This window comes from Puntigrus tetrazona, chromosome 7, assembly GCF_018831695.1.
Source record: "Puntigrus tetrazona isolate hp1 chromosome 7, ASM1883169v1, whole genome shotgun sequence".
NCBI lineage: Eukaryota > Metazoa > Chordata > Actinopteri > Cypriniformes > Cyprinidae > Puntigrus > Puntigrus tetrazona.
In genome coordinates, this window is record NC_056705.1 from 319,062 (window position 1) to 339,014 (window position 19,953).

General features: G+C 38.6%; 1 protein-coding gene across 6 annotated transcripts; it reads left to right on the forward strand.

Annotated features, from left to right (window-relative positions):
• The first annotated feature begins 489 nt into the window (after positions 1-489).
• On the forward strand, positions 490-17,525 carry clcn5b (chloride channel, voltage-sensitive 5b). 6 transcript variants are annotated; one of them, XM_043243838.1, is made up of 13 exons: positions 490-881; positions 1,714-1,849; positions 5,386-5,537; positions 5,608-5,707; positions 6,473-6,660; positions 7,768-7,890; positions 8,561-8,767; positions 9,210-9,290; positions 9,784-10,347; positions 10,710-10,896; positions 11,165-11,563; positions 12,571-12,787; positions 14,633-17,525. In XM_043243838.1, the coding sequence occupies exons 2-13, from the start codon at positions 1,720-1,722 to the stop codon at positions 14,721-14,723; spliced, it is 2,439 nt and encodes an 812-aa protein (XP_043099773.1). In that variant the 5' UTR covers positions 490-881; positions 1,714-1,719; the 3' UTR covers positions 14,724-17,525. The 6 variants fall into 6 exon arrangements, with proteins under 6 accessions (XP_043099773.1, XP_043099770.1, XP_043099769.1 ...); XM_043243835.1 differs by having other exon boundaries at positions 490-777; positions 1,677-1,849; XM_043243834.1 differs by having other exon boundaries at positions 491-777.
• The last annotated feature ends 2,428 nt before the right edge of the window (positions 17,526-19,953 follow it).

A 19,953-nucleotide genomic window follows, 5' to 3' on the forward strand; every position in this document is an offset into this window, starting at 1 on the left:
ATTTAGGAATCATTCTAATAATTCGCTTATTCGATGATCAAGAAACATCGAGAACAGATTTAACCGTTAAAAGCTTTACTCCTACTTTTTTCAATCCACTGCCTCCTTGCTGAAAAAAAATACCTGTAGTCATTTAACGAACGTTTTAAATGTGCTGTACATTTTATCTTTTGCACATAAGTTCTGGAATTTTTTTTAATACTAATTTTCCATGTGCCCTTGCAATGAATGAGGTCAACAACTAAATGTTGTTTAATGATACAGTTCAAATGTACAATGATTAAGTTAACTAAATGTGTCAACTATTATACAAATAATGCTGGAAATCGTTTATCTGAAGGTCTACGTCGCCAATACTTCATATGAGTGCTGCTGGAGAAAAAATAAAAATAATTTGAGTAACGTTAACTCCCCTAGACGTTGGATGGCGCTATTGACCTCCAAACACGTCAAGTTCAGCCGTTCACGTTTTGAGGAAGAGAACAGTTATTGAATTAACCCCCAGAGATGAGTCGGTACACGGACGCCTTCCTCTTTCAACTTCATCACACGCTAAAGGTCCGTGCGCTCGGACCGAACACTTCCGCGCCGGAGAGGCTGTCAGATGCTTTTACCGGCTGAACCGTGACGCACAAGTTGACGGAACTGCCAGACAGCTGTGAAAGATTACGTCGGCATTGCTTCACCGAGGGACTTTAAAATCCAGATCACAAGACCTGGCGCCTCCGCAAAGTCAGGTACTAACTAATAGCGACCGCCACCTGAAGACCCACGGCGGTACGTATCAAACTTTTCTGCTCAGATCCAGCCAGCTGAGTCATTTGGACCGATCGAATCGTTCGAAAGAAAGAATTAGCATCGATTGAAGAGGCGCGTGACAGGTAGCTAGATCAACGACATCTGCGTTGTTTATATGATGTAAAAGGTTGAAGTGTTATCAGCTACTTCAAATAATCAAACAGAGGACATCAATAACTAGGTCAGTTTATTGCTGTAGCTCTGCAATAAGTGACAAACCGTTTGATAACTTTAAAAGGGGTCACTAAAATCATTGTTTAGTTTAGTGTTTAACACGACTTACTCGGAAGCCTTCATACTACGGTGTGTTTTTGGAAATTGTTTGTGTAATATTACTTTAGCTGGTTTTTAAAATCGAGGATCGAGGAAGCGGTGGAGTTTGACACCTGAGTGAGTTTTGTTATAGTTTCAGAGAAGCCTAGTCGAAAGGCGGGTGACTTATGAATTTCCTGCACTACTTGCTCCATTTATAGGTTAACGTGCTAATACACCGCCGTTGGCTCTGCAGCGTAGAGAGATTCACGAACAAATGATTCATCTGCTGGTTTTTAGGGAGTCGAAACGCACAGCGCGACTACCGCAGTCCGATTCCTGAACGAACGACTCGTATGAATCAGAAACAGCGCTGCCAGCGACTCCTGAACTCTAGACTCGTATAAATCTCTTCTTTCTTATCGCTCGCTTATAAACAGCATTCAGCACTACCAGCTCAGTCATTCAAAGTCTTGATAAACACACCACTTACTGGAACTGTATGATGCGTATTGGCGATTGCTCATATTTTCTCAGCTGGAACGATGTCACAATTTCGCAACAGGCTGCTGAGAACGATAGGGGACGAAGAATAACATGTTTTTTTTTGTTACCCTCCCCCTCAGTTCGCAATGACCTTATGTTCTCTCCGCTCTGACAAAGGTGAAGATGGACAACGGAGGGTTTTGCGACGATAATTATCAGAGTGGAAGCAGTGATGATGAGCTCGTGGATATTTCGGATGTTACCGTGGACTTCAGTGAGGATGTCCCGCCTCTGGACCGGGATTACAGCGCGGGTAAGACGCTCGCGCTGCAGCAGACGATAACCTCTTATGTTAGACACACTACTATCATTATTATTATTATTATTATTATTATTATTATTATTATTATTATTATTATTATTATTGTTGTTTTTTTTTAAATCAAAGACCTTAATGCTTTTGCAAGATTAACTGGTTTGTTGTGGTGTTTAGGTTTTGGTTCGCAAACCTTTTTTGACAGATAAAGCATAGATTACAGTTTGTTTCGTAAAAGATCTAGGTGCCAGTTTTGGTGGGATCAGATCACTCTGTTCTCTGCACGGATACCGATGATGCTGTGATGATGCATACCAGGAAGTTCCTTTTCGTGTCCGTTTCAGTCTACACCATCTTCCTCATTTCACTCTTGCTTGTCTGCTTTATCTTAGCCTTGTGATCCATGAAAATAGCCAGAAAGTCTAGCTGCATTAGCTGAAAAGAAATCTAAAAACGTTTTGCGTGAGTGTCACATTTGATACAGCTGGTATGATATGCGAGAAAACAAAATACTTTTCAGAGGCCCAAAATTAGCAAAAATATGCAATTTGTTGCAGGTTATGTGGCCGAAATGATGATCTTTAATAGCAGACCAGCATAAAATGCATATAATAGTGCAATTACAATGATGATCAAGGAATACACAAATAAAAAAATCTTTCATAACCTGTTGTATAATCCTCATGTTTTAACACTGTTTGTTTCATTAATAAATATAAGTTTAAAAAAATATAAAAATAAGATCATTTGACTTTATCTCACTATTTATTTATTTAGTTAGTTTGTGGCAATTACTATTTATTTAATTATTACTTTTTTATCCCATGGTGGAAACGTATGTAAATAAATGGTCAAATGTTATTTTATATGTTAGTATAGGTTTCACAGCAAAAAGACATGTATTGTAGCCTGAAGTGAAATATACTTGCATCTGCATTTAAGGACTTTTACATGCTAAAGAACAAAATTTTGCCATTGAAACCTCACTGGTGTATACTGTCTACTACATGTTTTCTGTTTCTTTTCCCTCTGGTAGTCTGGAGATCCAGCCTTGATGTATGGTGTTCCAAGGGACTTAAATGAGCACCATAGTATTACTATGGTTGTTTATGGTACTATTATGTTAGCGTTATGTTTTTTTGTGGGCGTTCTGAATAATTTGAATGAAGTACAGCATGAAAACTCTCTTTATTCTTCCTATGTTTGAGCAAACAATGGTAATATACTAATACATTGTGTGTGTGTGTGTGTGTGTGTGTGTGTGTGTGTGTGTGTGTGTGTGTGTGTGTGTGCCTAGGGCAACATTATGTTTCTGCTTTGTTTTCAGTGATGCACTGAGAAATAAAGGGAAAATAAAATGAGGGAGTAAGGTAAAGTTTAATGACAAGTGTTTTGCAGAGTGTAACACAAGTGCCCTCAATTCTGTCTTGAGGTTTGCAGCAAGCACGATTCGATTAGACTGAAAAATGTTTGAGACAGTCGTGAGTCACTTTCCCAGGCAGGAAATGTAGTTACAGCCGTAGTGTGCATTTTTTTTTTTTTTTTTTTTTTTTTTTTCCACTTGTTGAAATATATTTCTCAGAACAAGTCACATGATCCGTTCCTCAGAATTCATTGGAATAATGTGAGCGCTGTTATACTTTAAAGATATCGTTTCATTTATTAAGAATGATTTAAAGATGGAACTGAGAGGAAGTACAGTGAAAGTTCATTTTAGTTTGAGCTGCTGTTTTTCATAGTAAATCTCTGTATTCTCTTTACTGCTTAAATGAATGTTTTTTTTTGCCTTAACTGGAAGTGAACCGAACAAGACTATACTACAGAATAATAATAAAAGCACACCCATTCTTTTTTTTCTCCTCTGTTTTTCCACTGACTCAAAGTACACCAGATTCAAATAACGGTTTATGGTTAAAGTTCACACTGTTCCCTTAACCTTCTCATAGATCTTTTTTGACCGCTAACATTTCCTGTTAACCCTCTTTAGTCTGTTTGATTATGGTTTCAGACAACCAAACAGCAAAATGCAAGTGTAAGATTAAAAAAAACAAAAACAAAGCTTTGGTGAGGAATGGCAAATGTTTTTATTACAGCAAAACCTTTTTAGCACTTAATTACAATTTTGAGATGACTCTTGCATCTGTAATTAATCGCTGAGGATGATTCTGTTGTGAGTTTTTTTTTTTCGCTCCGTGCTGTCAGAGGCCTTGTTTCAAGTTGAACCTGAATATTTAAATTTGTATCGCATTGTTTAGATACCAATGAATGCCTGGTGTCTTTTTGTGTTAGACCAGCTAAACTCGTTTGATCTGAAACGCGTGTTTCACTTCACTCAATCATCAGTACAAATTCATTGTATGCATTAGGGCTTGGCGTTATATAGAGTTCGATAGTACATTATAATGTAGTGTTTTCCTCAGTAAATAACTTACATTTCACAGGAATATATATTCTATCTGTAAATTTTAAAGTCTTGGAAAGATTTTCATTTTGCTGTCGGCAGTGCCTTCTGCAAGTGATTCTCCAATAAACTTTACAGAGCAATAGAGCTGACTAAAATACACATGTGGCTAAAATATGTGTTGGGCAATAAATGTAGAAGTTTAAACCTACAAGTAACTGTAGCAAGTAACAAGGCACTAACTATCAATTGACTGTAATGAAACAAAATAGCACCGACAATTAATACAGTAAAGCTGTGCTTTTGGTTTTATTTTTTTCAAGTTTTAGTTTAACGAATTTAACTTCTGCTTTAAAAAGCATTATTTTGTTATTATTTCGATTATAGTTACAATGCTATAATGTAATATAATTTTTTTTTAATTAGTTTATTTTTAATTAATTTTTTTTAATACCTTTTTGCACCTAATATATGACATGACCTACATTTTTTTTTTAATAAATACAGACTTTTTTTTTGTTTCCAAATAGAAATCATACTGTATACATCTGTTGTTTATATCGCAATTCAGGAAAAAAAATAGCCCAGCCATCATCTGTAAACATATTCGCCAATAAAGGTCATTCTGTTATGACTGTGGCCAAAGCAACTTGTCTAGTTATCAATTCCTGTCTAGTCCAATCGAATAATATTGACTCCAGATGCGGCATTCACTTACTTAAATCATATTTCTTTGAATAAAGGATTTTGTGTTTTCTAGGTTAGTCATTTTTTCTGAGTTCTTCATTTATTGTGTAAACACATGTAACATTCACCGTGTATAATGTTCTAACTGGCTTGTATTTTGACTTATTTGTGGTTCAGCAACTCCTTTCTTTTTGTTGAGTCTGCTTGGCATCAGTTTTGATATCACACACGCTAACAGCTCTGACTTGCAATGCATTAGTGAACTGATTTGTTATCTGTAATTCCTCTCCCACCACAATGGGAATTGTCCGTGATTAACTGCCATTTTATTTGCATTCTGTTTGCACAATAGAATAATGGCATAGGCACGAACTGCTCCACGCAAATATGCAGAGTGTCTGCTGGATTCCCATGAGAATTTGTTGTGTTTTTTTTTACCCTGTAGGCCGCTGTAAAGCAGAATGGAGGCCGATCAACAACAGTCCCAAGCTTATGGATCTACTGGATGACGCTGTTCCTGGCATTGGCACCTACGAGGACTTCAACACCATCGATTGGGTTAGAGAGAAGTCTAAAGACAGAGATCGTCACAGGGAGGTGAGCAGGAATGAAAGCTCTTATGAAACCTTACCCTTGAGTTCCTGCTTTAACGCCTCTTCTTTTTCAGATCACCAATAAGAGTAAGCAGTCCACAGTAGCTTTGCTCTTCAGCATCAGTGATGCCTTTTCTGGCTGGCTTCTGATGCTTCTCATTGGACTCATGTCAGGTCAGCCCACTTTCTGTTTACTTCAATGATTCTTGTTTAGCTCTTGTTTGCTGACAGACTAAATATCCCCTGCCTAATGGCCCCTGCTGAATAATTTTGCAGCACTTGCTGTTTTCAGTCATTAAGGTATAGAAACCCATTTATGACCAAAGGTATTTGCCAACATTTTTTGTATTCAATTTATCTTATATTCATTTTGACTCTTTATATCATAATTATGACTGTCATAATGGATTTCTGAAAGCATGTTTTTCCCCTCATGTCATAAATAAGCTTTCATAGTACAGAAGCATATTTCAGTCATCTTAGGGTAAAGCATGCTTTGGTAAATGACAATAAAGCAACAAAAATGTATGTAAGAAATATTAAGTCATAATAATAGTTAATTTATGACTAGCATTGATTTAACGATATTGTTTATATATATTTTTCACATAATTATGACTTAGTATCTCAGAATTGTGACTTGTGTGTGTCATAATTATGATTATAAAAATGATTTACCAGAGCATGTGCGTGTGTGTGTCAGAAATTCTTCAATATAAATAAAATCGACAAATCTTTTTGTGACGATACCATAAATGATGACAAGAGTTTTTTTTCCCCGAAGATTTTAGCCTGATGGACAACATTTAAAAATAGGAAAAAGCTAAAAACAAACAAACAAAAAAATATAATCCTGCATTAAAGAGGCTACTAGGATTATATTGTAGAAATTGTTCATGTGACATGAATTGGAGGTCTTTTGTGTGCCATCTCTCTCAGGGGCCTTGGCTGGAGGTATAGACATTGCTGCCCATTGGATGACAGACCTTAAAGAGGGCGTTTGTCTGAACGGCTTTTGGTTTAATCACGAACACTGCTGCTGGGCTTCCAATGAGACCACCTTCCAGGAAAGGGACAAGTGTCCTCAGTGGAAAAGCTGGGCAGAACTCATGGTTGGAGTCAGTGAGGTGGGTTCTGCACATTGTGTGACAGCATGTTACAAGTACAACAGTACAATAGCAGGATGAGAATAGTACATCTGTAATCATTTCATCATCATGTTGTGGTCTACTGCTTTGAATCTAATTTTGCATTCATTTTTCCAGTGACATGCGAAACACTTGTGGTTATTGTTTTCATAAAATATCACTGTTGCTGACATGTTGACAGATGTATGTTTCCTTTTTCATTTTCTGTCTGATTGTTGTAATAAGTGTTTTCAAAACTTGGCAAAATCCAAGTTTTACAGCATGTTTTGTGCAAAGATTTACAAAAAATTAAATGAGTTCCAGGTGCCTTTTTTCACTGTGGTTAGAGTTCTTCAATTGGTATGTACTACCACTTGGACATTTGGGGCCAGTAACATTTAAAAATTTTTATTTTTTATTTTTTATAATAAACAATGATGAATTCATTTGAAGAAAAATATATAAAAAATATTGTGACTGATTGATTTTAAGGTTTTAAAATGTATCACTGATTTTAAACGTCACAAGATCCTTCAGAAATCATCTAATCTACTGATTTGGTGTTCAGTGGACAGTTAGTCTTTTGAACGTTAAATACAATTTTGTGGAAGTGTTTTTTTTTTTCAGAATTTATTTGAAATAAAAATTAATTCTAACATCCCCCTATTTCTGAGTGGTAGTGTATATCACCCCCTTGTGGTATGAAGACAAAGCTACAGTACAATATTGTTATTAAGAAATCACTTGTATATGTGAGTGTGAGTATGCATGTGTGTGTGTATATATATAAGTAACGTATGTTCTTTTAAATGTAAACATGTTTTCACATTCGAATTTAGAAACTTTTTTTTTTTAAGATGCTATCTCATTATTTTAAAGACTCTTAAACACCTCATTGATGAGGCAAGTATAAGTCTCAACAAGGATGTATGACTCCTCAGATCTATCAGTATTCGTTTCTTTATTATATTTAGACTCGATTATAAATAACAGACTTTAGAATGTGAGTAAATACTATGTAGCGTGTAATAATAGTTGTGGCCCAACTATGAATATGTCCTGTAGGGGGTGACGGTGTATAAGATGTTTTTTTTGTGTGTCCTGCAGGGGCCTGGTTTGTATGCGGTGAATTATTTCATGTATGTGTGCTGGGCTCTTCTCTTCGCCTTCCTCGCAGTGATTCTGGTGAGAGCCTTCGCCCCTTACGCCTGCGGTTCAGGAATACCAGAGGTGAGATGCTCATACACACTATATACGTATAGCTTTCCACTCATTCAAGCACTTGTCCCAACAATCCTCTTTTCACCAGCTTTTCTCCAGGTCTGCGATCACATGCTCTCTTCAGCGTCACTTTAATGTGATTTTTATATATTTTTTAAAATCCCCTCTGTTATGCGCACAGTAGTGAGTCAGACATTAATAGTCGTTTTATACCTTTTTTCAGCTTTTTATTCAGTAAAGTGCGATGAGTAAAAAAAAGACAAGCAGTTGGATACAGATTGTATCTGTTTATTATATTTTTTGACAGTTCTACAATTTTCTGTACTGTTTTCAGATGTTCAAAATGTTTTCAGATGTTCAACCACAATTGCTTCTGCTCTCTAACCTTGGCAGAAAGAACAATGAAGGGCTTTCTGACATAAGTCACACTGTCTGTCTGACAAAAACCCATGTTATATTATTGAAGTTGTACTACTGATTTAAATTCATGTGGAGGAGTTGTCAGAGGAGATTTAAGGACATTTTTAATGGCTGTTTTTAAAACGATCCATTAAGATATGTTCGTATGCCAAGAATAACTGCTTAAGTGAATAAAAACCGTTCTTCAACTCATGGTCTGGAAAATGGCCAGTTTTTGAATCATTTTCAATCCTGAATAACCAATCCTGAATTCTTGCAGATTAAGACCATCCTGAGTGGCTTTATAATTCGGGGTTACCTAGGAAAGTGGACTTTGATCATCAAGACCATCACACTTGTGCTGGCCGTCTCGTCCGGCCTCAGTCTGGGGAAGGAGGGTCCGCTGGTTCACGTAGCCTGCTGCTGCGAAAACATCCTATGCCATTTCTTCACCAAATACCGTCGAAATGAGGCCAAGAGACGAGAGGTGAGAGGAACTGGGGCGGGTGATAAGGAGTGGAGGAATGGAGTGATGGAGAGATAAGGGAGAGGGGAGTGTGGGATAGACTGACGGAAAAGTAACAAAGTATTTTGTGTCTTGGATCAAAACTTGTAATGTAATACATTGATATAAGCCTCTTGGCTTGGTCTCTGTTAACTGATGTGCTGGAAGTTGCCAGTGCCAATTTGGTAATAGAAATAGCGAACAGACGAGCCTTTTTCTAGACTGTCTAGGCTGATTGTATAATTTGTTGTTCATGAATTTAGTAGGGTGAACATGCTCCTTATTGTGCATTTAGTCAGAATATAATGGAATGTAAACATGTGTGTGTGTGTGTGTGTGTTTTATATATATATATATATATATATATATATATATATATATGTGTGTGTGTGTGTGTGTGTGTGTGTGTGTGTGTGTGTATCAGGTGTTGTCTGCTGCATCTGCAGTGGGAGTGTCTGTAGCATTTGGTGCTCCTATTGGAGGAGTGCTTTTCAGTCTGGAAGAGGTAAGCATTTTTGAGTAGTTTTTCCATAAACAAAGAGATGTGTATTTCTGACTTGGGTCCCACTTTATATTTGATGACGTGTGCATACATGTTTTTACTTATATTTTTTAAAATGCCACCTGTAATTAATTTCTGTAATTCCATTATAATTACACTGTTGACCCATTCCTTACACAACCCATCACTTAAACCTATCATTACATATTTTTGTAGAAACCTTGATGCTTCTTTTCATGCTTTCATTAATAGAAAATTCAGCAGGACAGCGTTATTTCTTCAACGTCACATTTGATTTAATTTGTTAAATAAACTAAAATAATGTATAATTTTACGTAATGTGTCCTTGATGAGTAAATATATAAAATTTTCTGACTTTTCAACCTACGTTTTTTTTTCACAGTAGTCTATGCTGAATCTTAAACTGTAAAAACATCTGCCGAATGTTGTTTTAACATCTGACATTGATCATATTTCTCACGCATGTCTTTTTCAGGTCAGCTACTACTTCCCTCTAAAGACTCTGTGGCGGTCATTCTTCGCTGCTCTGGTCGCAGCATTCACCCTTCGGTCCATTAATCCTTTCGGCAACAGCCGATTGGTCCTTTTCTACGTGGAGTTCCACACTCCCTGGCATCTTCTGGAACTCTTACCTTTTGTGCTTCTGGGCATCTTCGGTGGCCTTTGGGGGGCTTTCTTTATTCGGGCTAACATTGCCTGGTGCCGTCTCCGAAAAAATACCTGCCTTGGGCACTACCCTGTCCTGGAGGTTGTGGTGGTCGCACTGTTAACAGCGTTACTAGCGTTCCCTATCGAGTACACCCGGATGAGCAGCAGTGAGTTGATCTCGGAGCTGTTTAATGACTGTGGCCTGCTGGACTCATCGAAACTCTGCAGCTACACCAGCAACAGTGGAAGCACATCAGGAAACGTTAATGTCACAGCCTCTAATGGTCTGGGGGCTCGGCTGCTGGGGACCGGTCTCTATACAGCCATGTGGCAGCTAGCTCTTGCACTGGTCTTGAAGATGTTCTTCACTGTGATTACATTTGGCATGAAGGTAAAAGACCCAGATGTATTTTTTTGAAAGCAAAACATATTCAGTTTTGAGTATAATATTTTGTAATGTAATAGTAACTCTTTAATACCACAGATATACCGTGGTGCCATATAATTTTCTGATTCTTAGCTTTATCACATGACAAGTAGTTTTATTGTTATATAGATTGTTCATTTGTTTGGGTATCCATTTATTATTAATACGCAGCACCAGAGGTTGGCATCTTATGAAAGGTAACCATGTGGTAGTGATTCAGTCCAGTCACAATAAAACTTAAAAAGCATTTTGAGAAGTTGGCAAAGCATACCAAGTGGGCTCTGCCATCTCTCTTTTAATTCGGTTTTGCTATCTTTTCTCACTAGGTTCCATCTGGTTTATTCATACCCAGTATGGCAGTGGGGGCCATAGCAGGCCGACTTCTTGGTGTGTGCATGGAGCAGCTGGCCATACGCCACCACGAAAGAGACATTTTCAGAGGCTGGTGCTCTCCAGGGGCAGACTGCATCACGCCAGGACTGTATGCCATGGTGGGCGCAGCAGCCTGTTTGGGTGAGGGGTGATTCCTCTGCATATCTGTGAAAAGTTCCTCAACATTCATTTTCCAGATGATTTATTTTTCATTTCGCGACCAAATTGCCTCGCGCAGTCTTCCATGCAGAAGCATTTTATGGTGGCTTTCAGGAACATAGCTTGACCTTGTTTGTAATTGACTCTGTCGCATTTTTAATGAAGCTTTGTTAGTTTTATAATTTGAAATAAAGAGTATATGCTGCATTGTTCTCATCTATATGTGTTAAATTTCTTATTTCTACTGTAGGTGGTGTGACCCGCATGACTGTCTCTCTGGTGGTCATTATGTTCGAGCTGACTGGAGGGTTAGAGTACATCGTGCCCCTCATGGCTGCTGCCATGACCAGCAAATGGGTTGCGGACGCTCTGGGCCGTGAGAGCATCTACGAGGCCCACATTCGCCTCAACGGTTACCCTTTCCTGGAGGCCAAAGAAGAGTTCCGTCACAAGACTCTTGCCACAGATGTGATGCGGCCTTGGCGGGGCGACCCACCACTGTCTGTGCTGACGGAGAGCAGAATGACTGTAGAGGAAGTAGAGAGACTCATCTCAGACACCACCTACAGCGGCTTTCCTGTGGTGGTCTCTCAGCAGTCTCAGAGATTGGTGGGCTTTGTGCTGAGGAGGGATCTGGTCATATCTTTAGGTGAGAGTCTTTTTATTGGTTGCTCATATATATATATATATATATATATATATATATATATATATATATATATATATATATATATATATATATATATATATATATATTTTACAAGGTTTTCTCGGTCAAAGAAAGCAAGGTGTGTATGTGCATATGAAAAAAAAGTCGCAGATAAACTGGGTGTGAAGCAGTCGAGTTGATTTCTACTTGTATTAAAATAAATAGGGCCATCAAAAGATTCATTGCGATTAGGTTTCACAAGACTTCTTCCACCGTAATTGTATTACTGCTCAATAACTTCACCGTGTTAGCTCAAATGATAAGCTGTTGGCTTAAAACGTTTGTCTGCTTCCATTAAAAAAAAAAAGTAAAAGTAGCTCTGTTCAATATTTTTTTCATGAAAACTTTGATACAGTAAGTTTGGGTTAAGTATGATTAAAAAAAATAAAAATAAAACAAAAATTAGTCTTACTCTTATTTCTAGGCCATATATTGCTCTTTGTTTCTGTAGAAATTGCATGCAGGTCATCATGACATCAGCTTGGCTGTTAGCTGTCTCATAAACCAGCGAACCGACTGATGCAACTGACCACAGTCTCAAAGTAGTTTTATTTTTTCTGATATTTCGGGAGATCAAGTTGTGCCTGTGGGTATCTTATTTTCTTGCTACTAAATGTCTCAAACCAAACCCTTGATTATCAGTCAAAGAGTTGATACCACAGAGATTTTGTCAGCCTGGCGCCTTGTAAGTGCAACTTTGTTTCCTGGATGACTGATTAAAAACTGGTGTTCACTGAATCCAAGACGTTTCACAGCGGCCAGCCAATCAGATTGGAAGCAGTGATTTTCAGCCAGCTCTTGCCAGTTTTGTGTGCAATATGATGGTTTGTGAACGGTCCATGGGCTGCCACAGAAGTTTTGCTAATGAACCCTTGATGTAACGGATGTATTAGTATTGAGTTTATTCAACTAACTTTCCTGTTTCCCCCTCCACTCCATCATTTTAGAAAATGCCCGGCGGTATCAGGACGGAGTGGTCAGCATGTCTCCCGTCCTGTTCACTGAATGTGATCCTCCCATGTCACCCAATGCTCCTCCTGCAGTGAAACTGCGCAACATCTTGGACCTCAGCCCCTTTACGGTCACTGTGCACACACCCATGGAAATCGTAGTGGACATCTTCCGCAAACTCGGCCTGCGGCAGTGCCTCGTCATTCAGAACGGGTGAGTCTGTGCGCATAGCTGTGCGGGCTGTTTAATGCAGTAGATGAGATACAAGTGTAGCAGATACTTGTTTTCTCCCATGAGAAGCAGAATGAGGCTGTCATTTTTTTAGGTTTGACTGGGCCATGGAAAAATAACCAGCATTTTAGCGGTCACGTCTCAGTTATAGATGTATGAAAGCAGGCCAGATTGATAGATTTTAATCTCACTCCTAAAGTTACTTGCTAGCTCTGGTTCAAAATCTGGTGAGCTACCAAGCATTAAAGGCAACACATGTGGCAGTGACGCTACACAAGCTTACACAAGATAACCTAAATTTGACAAAAACATCATCACAATCTAATAAGGCCACCCAAGAATAGCTTGCAAAGAGCTAAGCTTTCTTTCAAAATGCTGGACAAGTTGTCCAGTAGTGAGAAATTATATTTTTTACAATATATTTGTGTTCTATATATCATTGCCACGGTCTCAGTAAGCTTCCAAGGGGACCTCAAAACAATATATAATTATTTTAAATGAGAAAAACAATGTCAACTTACATCTTTATTTTTAGCCATTTTAAAATAAATTTTAACCCTAATTTTTAACCAGGTTACCCATGAAAAACCTGGATATACTAGAAATAAGTGTGATTTTATTTATTTATTTTATTATGTCAAGCACTAAAATGTTTATTTGGTTAGAAGTGAATGAAAACCTTTCAGATGTGAGTAAAAAGTACAAATAAACTAGAAAAGCCTTTTTTTAATTTGAATTGATTAAAACAAAACAAAACTAAAAACGTTATTATTATTGAAACTTACTGGGAATTATTATTAATAATATGGTATTATTATAACTTGTTCAGTTTGTTCAGTACAGCAGAAGTATCAGAAATAACATGAGCCTTCAAATATTTTATGACACTGAGGGGCTCACTTTTTAACTTTTTTAAAAATTATTATTATTACAAAAAGTACAACAAAATAAGTTTACTTAGCAACATTTTCTGTTGGAATCAATTGTGAGTAACTCTCCCATGTTTGTATGAGGTTCTAGCTCAGTTCGAATGTTGCCTTGAAGTCTGTTCATGATTTACAGTGTCACTGGGTTTAAAAACAGAGCTGTTGTCTCCACTTTGCAGTTAGACTATGTTTGTTAAACTTTGTTTAAATATGCGCCAGTCCAAGCAGGAGGCATTTCTCATCTTTTTTTCCTCCCAAGATTTTGTCTGCATCCACAACTACGTAAATATCTTGAAGAGTTTTTCCTCTGTGCCTTTGCCATTGGTAACCTCACTAGCCAATTTAAAATGGTCTGCATTGTGAATAGCCCAATACATATAAATACACTGCAAATATCCAGTGCATCACTGATTAAATAAAACAAAATCTCAACACTTATGACATGAGGACATTTCTGCTTATAAAAATCCAATTTGAGTTTCTGGGGATTTTTGGTTTCCGCAAATGTCTTTTCTTCATAAAAGCGCTCCCTACCATATTAGTTCAAAACAGCTGAAGCTGGTTCTTGCTGGAGTTGTTTTGCCTTTTAAAGTGTGTGTTTTAATCAGGTCCTGATGTTGAGCGGATCAGCGTGGCTGTTGGTCTTGGATTCCTATGATCCACCCTTCAAGTCTATCTAGGACAATAAAAGGAAATGACATAATATAAAAAGCAAGAAGACTGGAAACACACGCACACTTTGAACATGCGGCCTTGAACTTTTATGCAAACATAGTCTCTCTCATGCATATGCTAACAAGGACCATCTGTTCAATAATTGTCTGTTTGATTTGTGTGACTTGACAGTTCAGTGATTTGTATTAATTAAAAACAAGAATCCCTTTTCTCCCTTCTTTTTTAGACGTTTACTGGGAATCATCACTAAAAAGGACATTCTTAAACACATGGCGCAGATGGCCAACAGAGACCCGGATTCAATCCTCTTCAACTGAAGACTGAACAGACACTCCTGCACACGCGCACACACACAGACGGGTTAAATCATCTTGGCATGATGATGATGTTGACGATGAAGATGGTGGTGGTAGGACTGTGTGTGTCGCTGAAGTACTGCTAATACACAGTGGTGTGAGAGTGGCCTGAGGCAGCTTTTCGCTCTTCCACCACTGGACCTGTTCAGACAGGAATTGTTTAGCCTGTCCGGAGGCTACAGAGACGATGTGAAAAATGCGGTCCTCTCACACCTGTCAACCTCTTATCAGCCCTCATCTGAATTGTTGCCATCAGGATTTCCTGCCTGCACACATTTAAATATGGGGATCAGTGACTTAATATATATATTTTTTTCATTTAAGGTGATTTACTCTACTTTAAAAGTAGCTTAATATGGTTGCTAGTCTCCCATGCTGATCTGGGTCGCTGGTTTTGGGCATTTATCTGAATGGGAGACTAACCGACTGAGACGGTTTTAGGCCAGCCAACAATCTAAAAGTAGTTTAAGCTACTTTTTAGCAAGGTTTCCATCCCTGGAGTTGACGTTTGACCTCGAAAGGAACTTCAGAAGGGTGAGAACATTCCTGAGATGATCTGGGAAACGTGCGTTAAGGGTGTCTTGTCGGAACCTGTGTGCGTCGAGCGATCCCTGTGGGAAGATGTGCCTTCTTTTGTAGAAGTGAAGTGAGATGTGGTGTATCATGTAGAAGTCACACCGATGCATTTACCATTTGTCATGTACACATACTAGCAAAACGATCCTTAGTTTCTCACTTTTTTAAGAAGGAGGCTTTGATAACATGCCACTCTTGGAAAATTTCACTTCAAAAGGACAGAAGCCAGTATAACAGAGTGCCTTAAAAGGAACGGTTAATCCAAAAATACTGTCATTTACTCACTCGTTCTGAACCTGTATGACTTGAGAATGAAAACCAATAGCAACTAAAACGGTTTGGCCACCGGCACTCTTCAAAATTAGTTCTTTTGTTTCTGCTGAAGAATTAAAGGTCATACAGTTTTGGATCAATTCAGGGGGGAGTAACCAGATGGCAGAATTTTGTTTATGTTTGAAGTAAGCCTTCGATAGTTATGTTGAAGTGCCCTGATTCTCCCTTTTGTCGTTCTGCTGTTGCAACAAGCTATTTGGTCTTACCAGTGGCATATGTTTTCCAAAAAGTTTCTAGTGGCTGCCAAACAGCCAATTTCCACTCAGCTTCCCAAAATGAAGTTCCTGTCGGGCACCACCAGGAGGCACCATCTCACAGACTGTTCATTTTGGACGCTGTGCGCCATCGGATTGATTTTTGGCCCGGTTCGCTTGCTGGGTGTGTTGCGGCATTCTCTCATGTCATTACCTTCGGGACTCTTTACATTCCCTCAGCATTTTTATGCTCTTATTGCGCACCTGGGCCCCTACATGCCGTCTCTGGAGATGCGAATCCATTCTTCCGTCCATCACCTTGCTGGTCGTCCTCAGACAACCTCAGCGAAGCATCTCCAGGCAACTCCCTTGTTTGTCCGTGAAGATCCGATCATGACATAACGAGATCCTCCCTGTAATGAAAGGGCTAAACTCATACTGTAGTCCCTTTCCTTGGCATACTTTGACTTTTTGTCTCTGCACGTTTTAAAAAACCTCCACCCTCCTTTTTTTTTGCATTAGCATTTGAGTTGTTTATGACCTATTAAAGGCATTTGATTCTTTTCATGCGCTCTCTTTCCCCGCTCGCCGTAATTCCCGGGAGTTGGATTCGGGGCAGGGAGGTCGTGTAGGGCTATTGTTCCCATTCGCTCCTGCTCGTCTGGGCTCCCGGTCGCCAGGATGTCCCCCGACCGCTTCCCTCAAGCACCGTCACGCAGCCCCGACCGCCTTCCACTCTTAGAAAGACCTTTTCCGGTCCAGTCTTTAAACAACGGGCGATTCTGAACTGTTATAATAGAGCGAGGAGGGAAAAAAGAAATTCTTGCGCTCTGATTACTAAAAGTGAAAGGTGTGAGTATTTGTGCGGGGGACCGTGGGTGTTGGAAGGAGAGATTATGCTTTTCTTTTTCGGCCTCCTTGGAAAACATGGGAATATGGGAGGAGGGAGAGGAGAAAAGGTTAATTAAACAGTGTTCACTGGTCAGTGGAGGGATCGTTTCACAAAGGTCCCTTCTGTGTCACACGGGGGGTTATTGGAGAGACTTGGCACGAAGGACTTCCACTCATTCCTGCAATCCGGGTGGGTGCTGAGCCTCTTTGCGCTGTAACCCAACACTCAATTGGTGCAGAAGGAGCCGGGCCAGGACCGGGACCGAATTAAATGTTGTAATGTAAAACAGGACACGCCACAGACCTCCTATGTTCTTATCTACAGAACGCCGGCTTCTTCTAACTTTTCAACTCAGGATGCAGCAAGTAAACAGCTGTTTAGTTGGCATCTGCTTGCTTTTTTCTATGCAAACAGCCTGTTTCGGGCCAAAGACAAATGTTAAGCCTGAGTAAACTGCTTTTACAGGCGTCGGTGAGCGTGTTTACGATGTATGTCCAAAGAAACCTGTGATTTTTCTCGTCCAAAAAGGCTATACAGTTATTACCAAATTGCTTGGAAGGAAAAGAAATGTGCATAATTTATTCCAAAGCGCTTCTTAGACATGAAGTACCTGTTGTCTGTTTTATTGATGAGAGATGTTAACTTTAATATGTATTTATTTGCACAAAAGTGTTTTCTATTGCAGTATTTGTACGTGACTGTGATTCATATCATGTTGTCAAATGAACTTTTTGTCCATTTGAATAAATCCTGAATGATGCACTTCAAGCAGACTACATTCATCTAGAGGTCAAAAAGTATGTGTTTTATGCTTCAGATATATAAAGAATCATTGGTTTTTGGTTTATCTTTCATAATCAGAGACGCCAGGACATTAAAATTCCAGAAATCTGAGCATTTTTATTCCCTTGAATCCCAAATTACTCTGGTGGTTGTAGAAACAGACCCACGCTGGTTCGCGTTAAATGTGGTATTTCAAGGAAATTGCTGAGGGTCTTTAAAACACCACAGGATTGTGGGGTGAGTCTAAAGTGATATTGCTTCTGAACTCACACTTTCTCACACCTTTTTGAAGGCCAGTGTTTTAATAACTATTACTTTGTTACTGTATAACCAGCAATATTGTATTTTGAAAAAGCACAAATGCTTCTTAAAGTAGCAACAGTGTGCAGTGATTTGTCTAAAGTGTCTTTTTGTTTTTTTTTGTTTTTTTTTTAATTTTACATGGATCTTTGAACAAAACAATCCCTTATAATTCTGCAGTTTAAGTTAATTTTTAGATTCATTTCATGCAACTGTTGTAACAGCTTACGTTTGCAACTACGTTATTTTTTTTTATTTTAAAGGTTTTCTTTTGATCTTATTTGAACCTTCATCTGAAATTTTTTATATCTTGGGTACAAGTGCCAAATATTTTAGGTTACACCTATTAGTTGCTTATTAGCATGCATATTACTAGAATATTAGCCATTTATTAGTGCTAATTAAGCCTATATTAATGCCTTATACTACATCCATAATAATACCCAATACCTACATTTAACTACCTTACTAACTATTAATAAGCAACAAATTGCGAATTTATTGAGGGAAAAGCCATTAGTTAATAGTCAACAAATGTTACCTATTTTAAAGTGTTCTCTCAAAAACCACATAAATGTATAATATTAGTTAAGGTAAAATATGGGGGCAAAATAAGGAAAAAAATCTGAATGTAAATACTGCTAAAAAAAGTTAAAGATTTGATTGGAAAAGGTCCAATTTGGACCAAAAATCCATTTAAAATATTAGTAAATACTATAGTAGCATAGAAATAATGCTCTTCTATAGGAGATCTCTTCACATACACAAAGTTCTTTTAGCTTGGGCCAGCAATCACCTAGAACTATTTAGCAACCACATGGCAACCATTTAGAACATCTTAACAACCATATAACAACACTGTGGGATTGTTCAACGTTGGAGTTTTGCTTGAGCAAGCACCTGTGTAAACTGCTGTTTAGTTGAGGTAAATGCCAATATACACCCTACTAAAACATGCGCTTGTTTTTATAAAATGTAAAAATCTAGTTTGGTTCTGTCTGAGTGATCACAAACTTGTCTAAGTCCTGCGTCTCAGACAGGAGAGGAGACCGATACGGGCTTGAGGGATGATTGCGGAAGTGATCCCGCCGCCGCTCTCCACCGTGCCAACTGTCCTGTTTGTTTATTTGTGTTTACTCTTTCCAGGCCCGGCACAAACGAATGAGATAAGTGGATTTTGTGTGTGTGTGTGTGTGTGTGTGTGTGTTGAGATGTTGAGCGATTCGGACAGCGCCTGGATGCGATTCCTGTGACATTCCGGAGTGTTCTGGTGGATTCTGGGAATTGGGGAGGACAAGGTTGGGTTTGTGAATAGGAATGCTTGGTGGTCTTAATGAATGGCAGAAAAGCTTTAACGATGACACATATGAGTGACGGATTGCTAGGGAGCGCTGGCGAGGGGAATGTGTGATGAACTGTTTGATTTCTTGTGAGTGAGGGTATATTTGTGCAGGCGGGAAACAAGGGCAGTCTGGGTGCTCAGTGTGTGTGTGTGTGGCCACATCTAAACGTGAATAGACTGGTGTGTGGTCAACGCTGAGTTAGTCAAATGGTGTGTAAGTGTGTGTGGCCTGTGAGTGTGCATGGTTTTTGTGATTGTGAGACATTGGGACCCCAAGCAGAAGTGAGAATGATGGTGACTCATGGCTGCTTGTCTGGAAGACTTATGAGAACAGAGAGCTGGGGAGTGATCTTAAGCTTGGATCTGAGCGTATGTGGGTTTTCTTCTGACAAAATATCCCTTTAGGGACGGTCCCAATGGTGAATAAGCTTCATAGGCAGGGGAGCAGTAGTCATTATATATTTGGCAGTGTAATCTAAGTGCTTTGTTTATCTTGGCTTTAGTGTAAAGAAAAATTGTGGCAGCCCATGTAAAATGACAGAAGCCTTCGGTTGCAGTGGTTACCTGGTAAACAGTCAGTTATGGAGATCCTAATACAGTTTGCATCTACATACCTGTTTTTAAGCAAATTAGTTATGACTGCTTGGTGAGCGTTAAGTAGGTAATATTCTTGAGACGTGCTGATGATGTGATCTCCGACTTTTCAGATCATGTCCTATTTATAAGTATTTGTTTTTATTATTATTTTTTTCAAAATGCTCACTAAGAATA

Excerpts from the sequence above, each read along its gene's own strand:
- clcn5b (XM_043243833.1), top strand. The coding sequence starts at position 1,769 with ATGATGAGCTCGTGGATATTTCGGATGTTACCGTGGACTTCAGTGAGG. Across the intron at positions 10,348-10,709 it reads TGATTACATTTGGCATGAAG|GTTCCATCTGGTTTATTCAT; the intron begins GTAAAAGACCCA and ends TTTTCTCACTAG. Across the intron at positions 11,564-12,570 it reads GGATCTGGTCATATCTTTAG|AAAATGCCCGGCGGTATCAG; the intron begins GTGAGAGTCTTT and ends CCATCATTTTAG.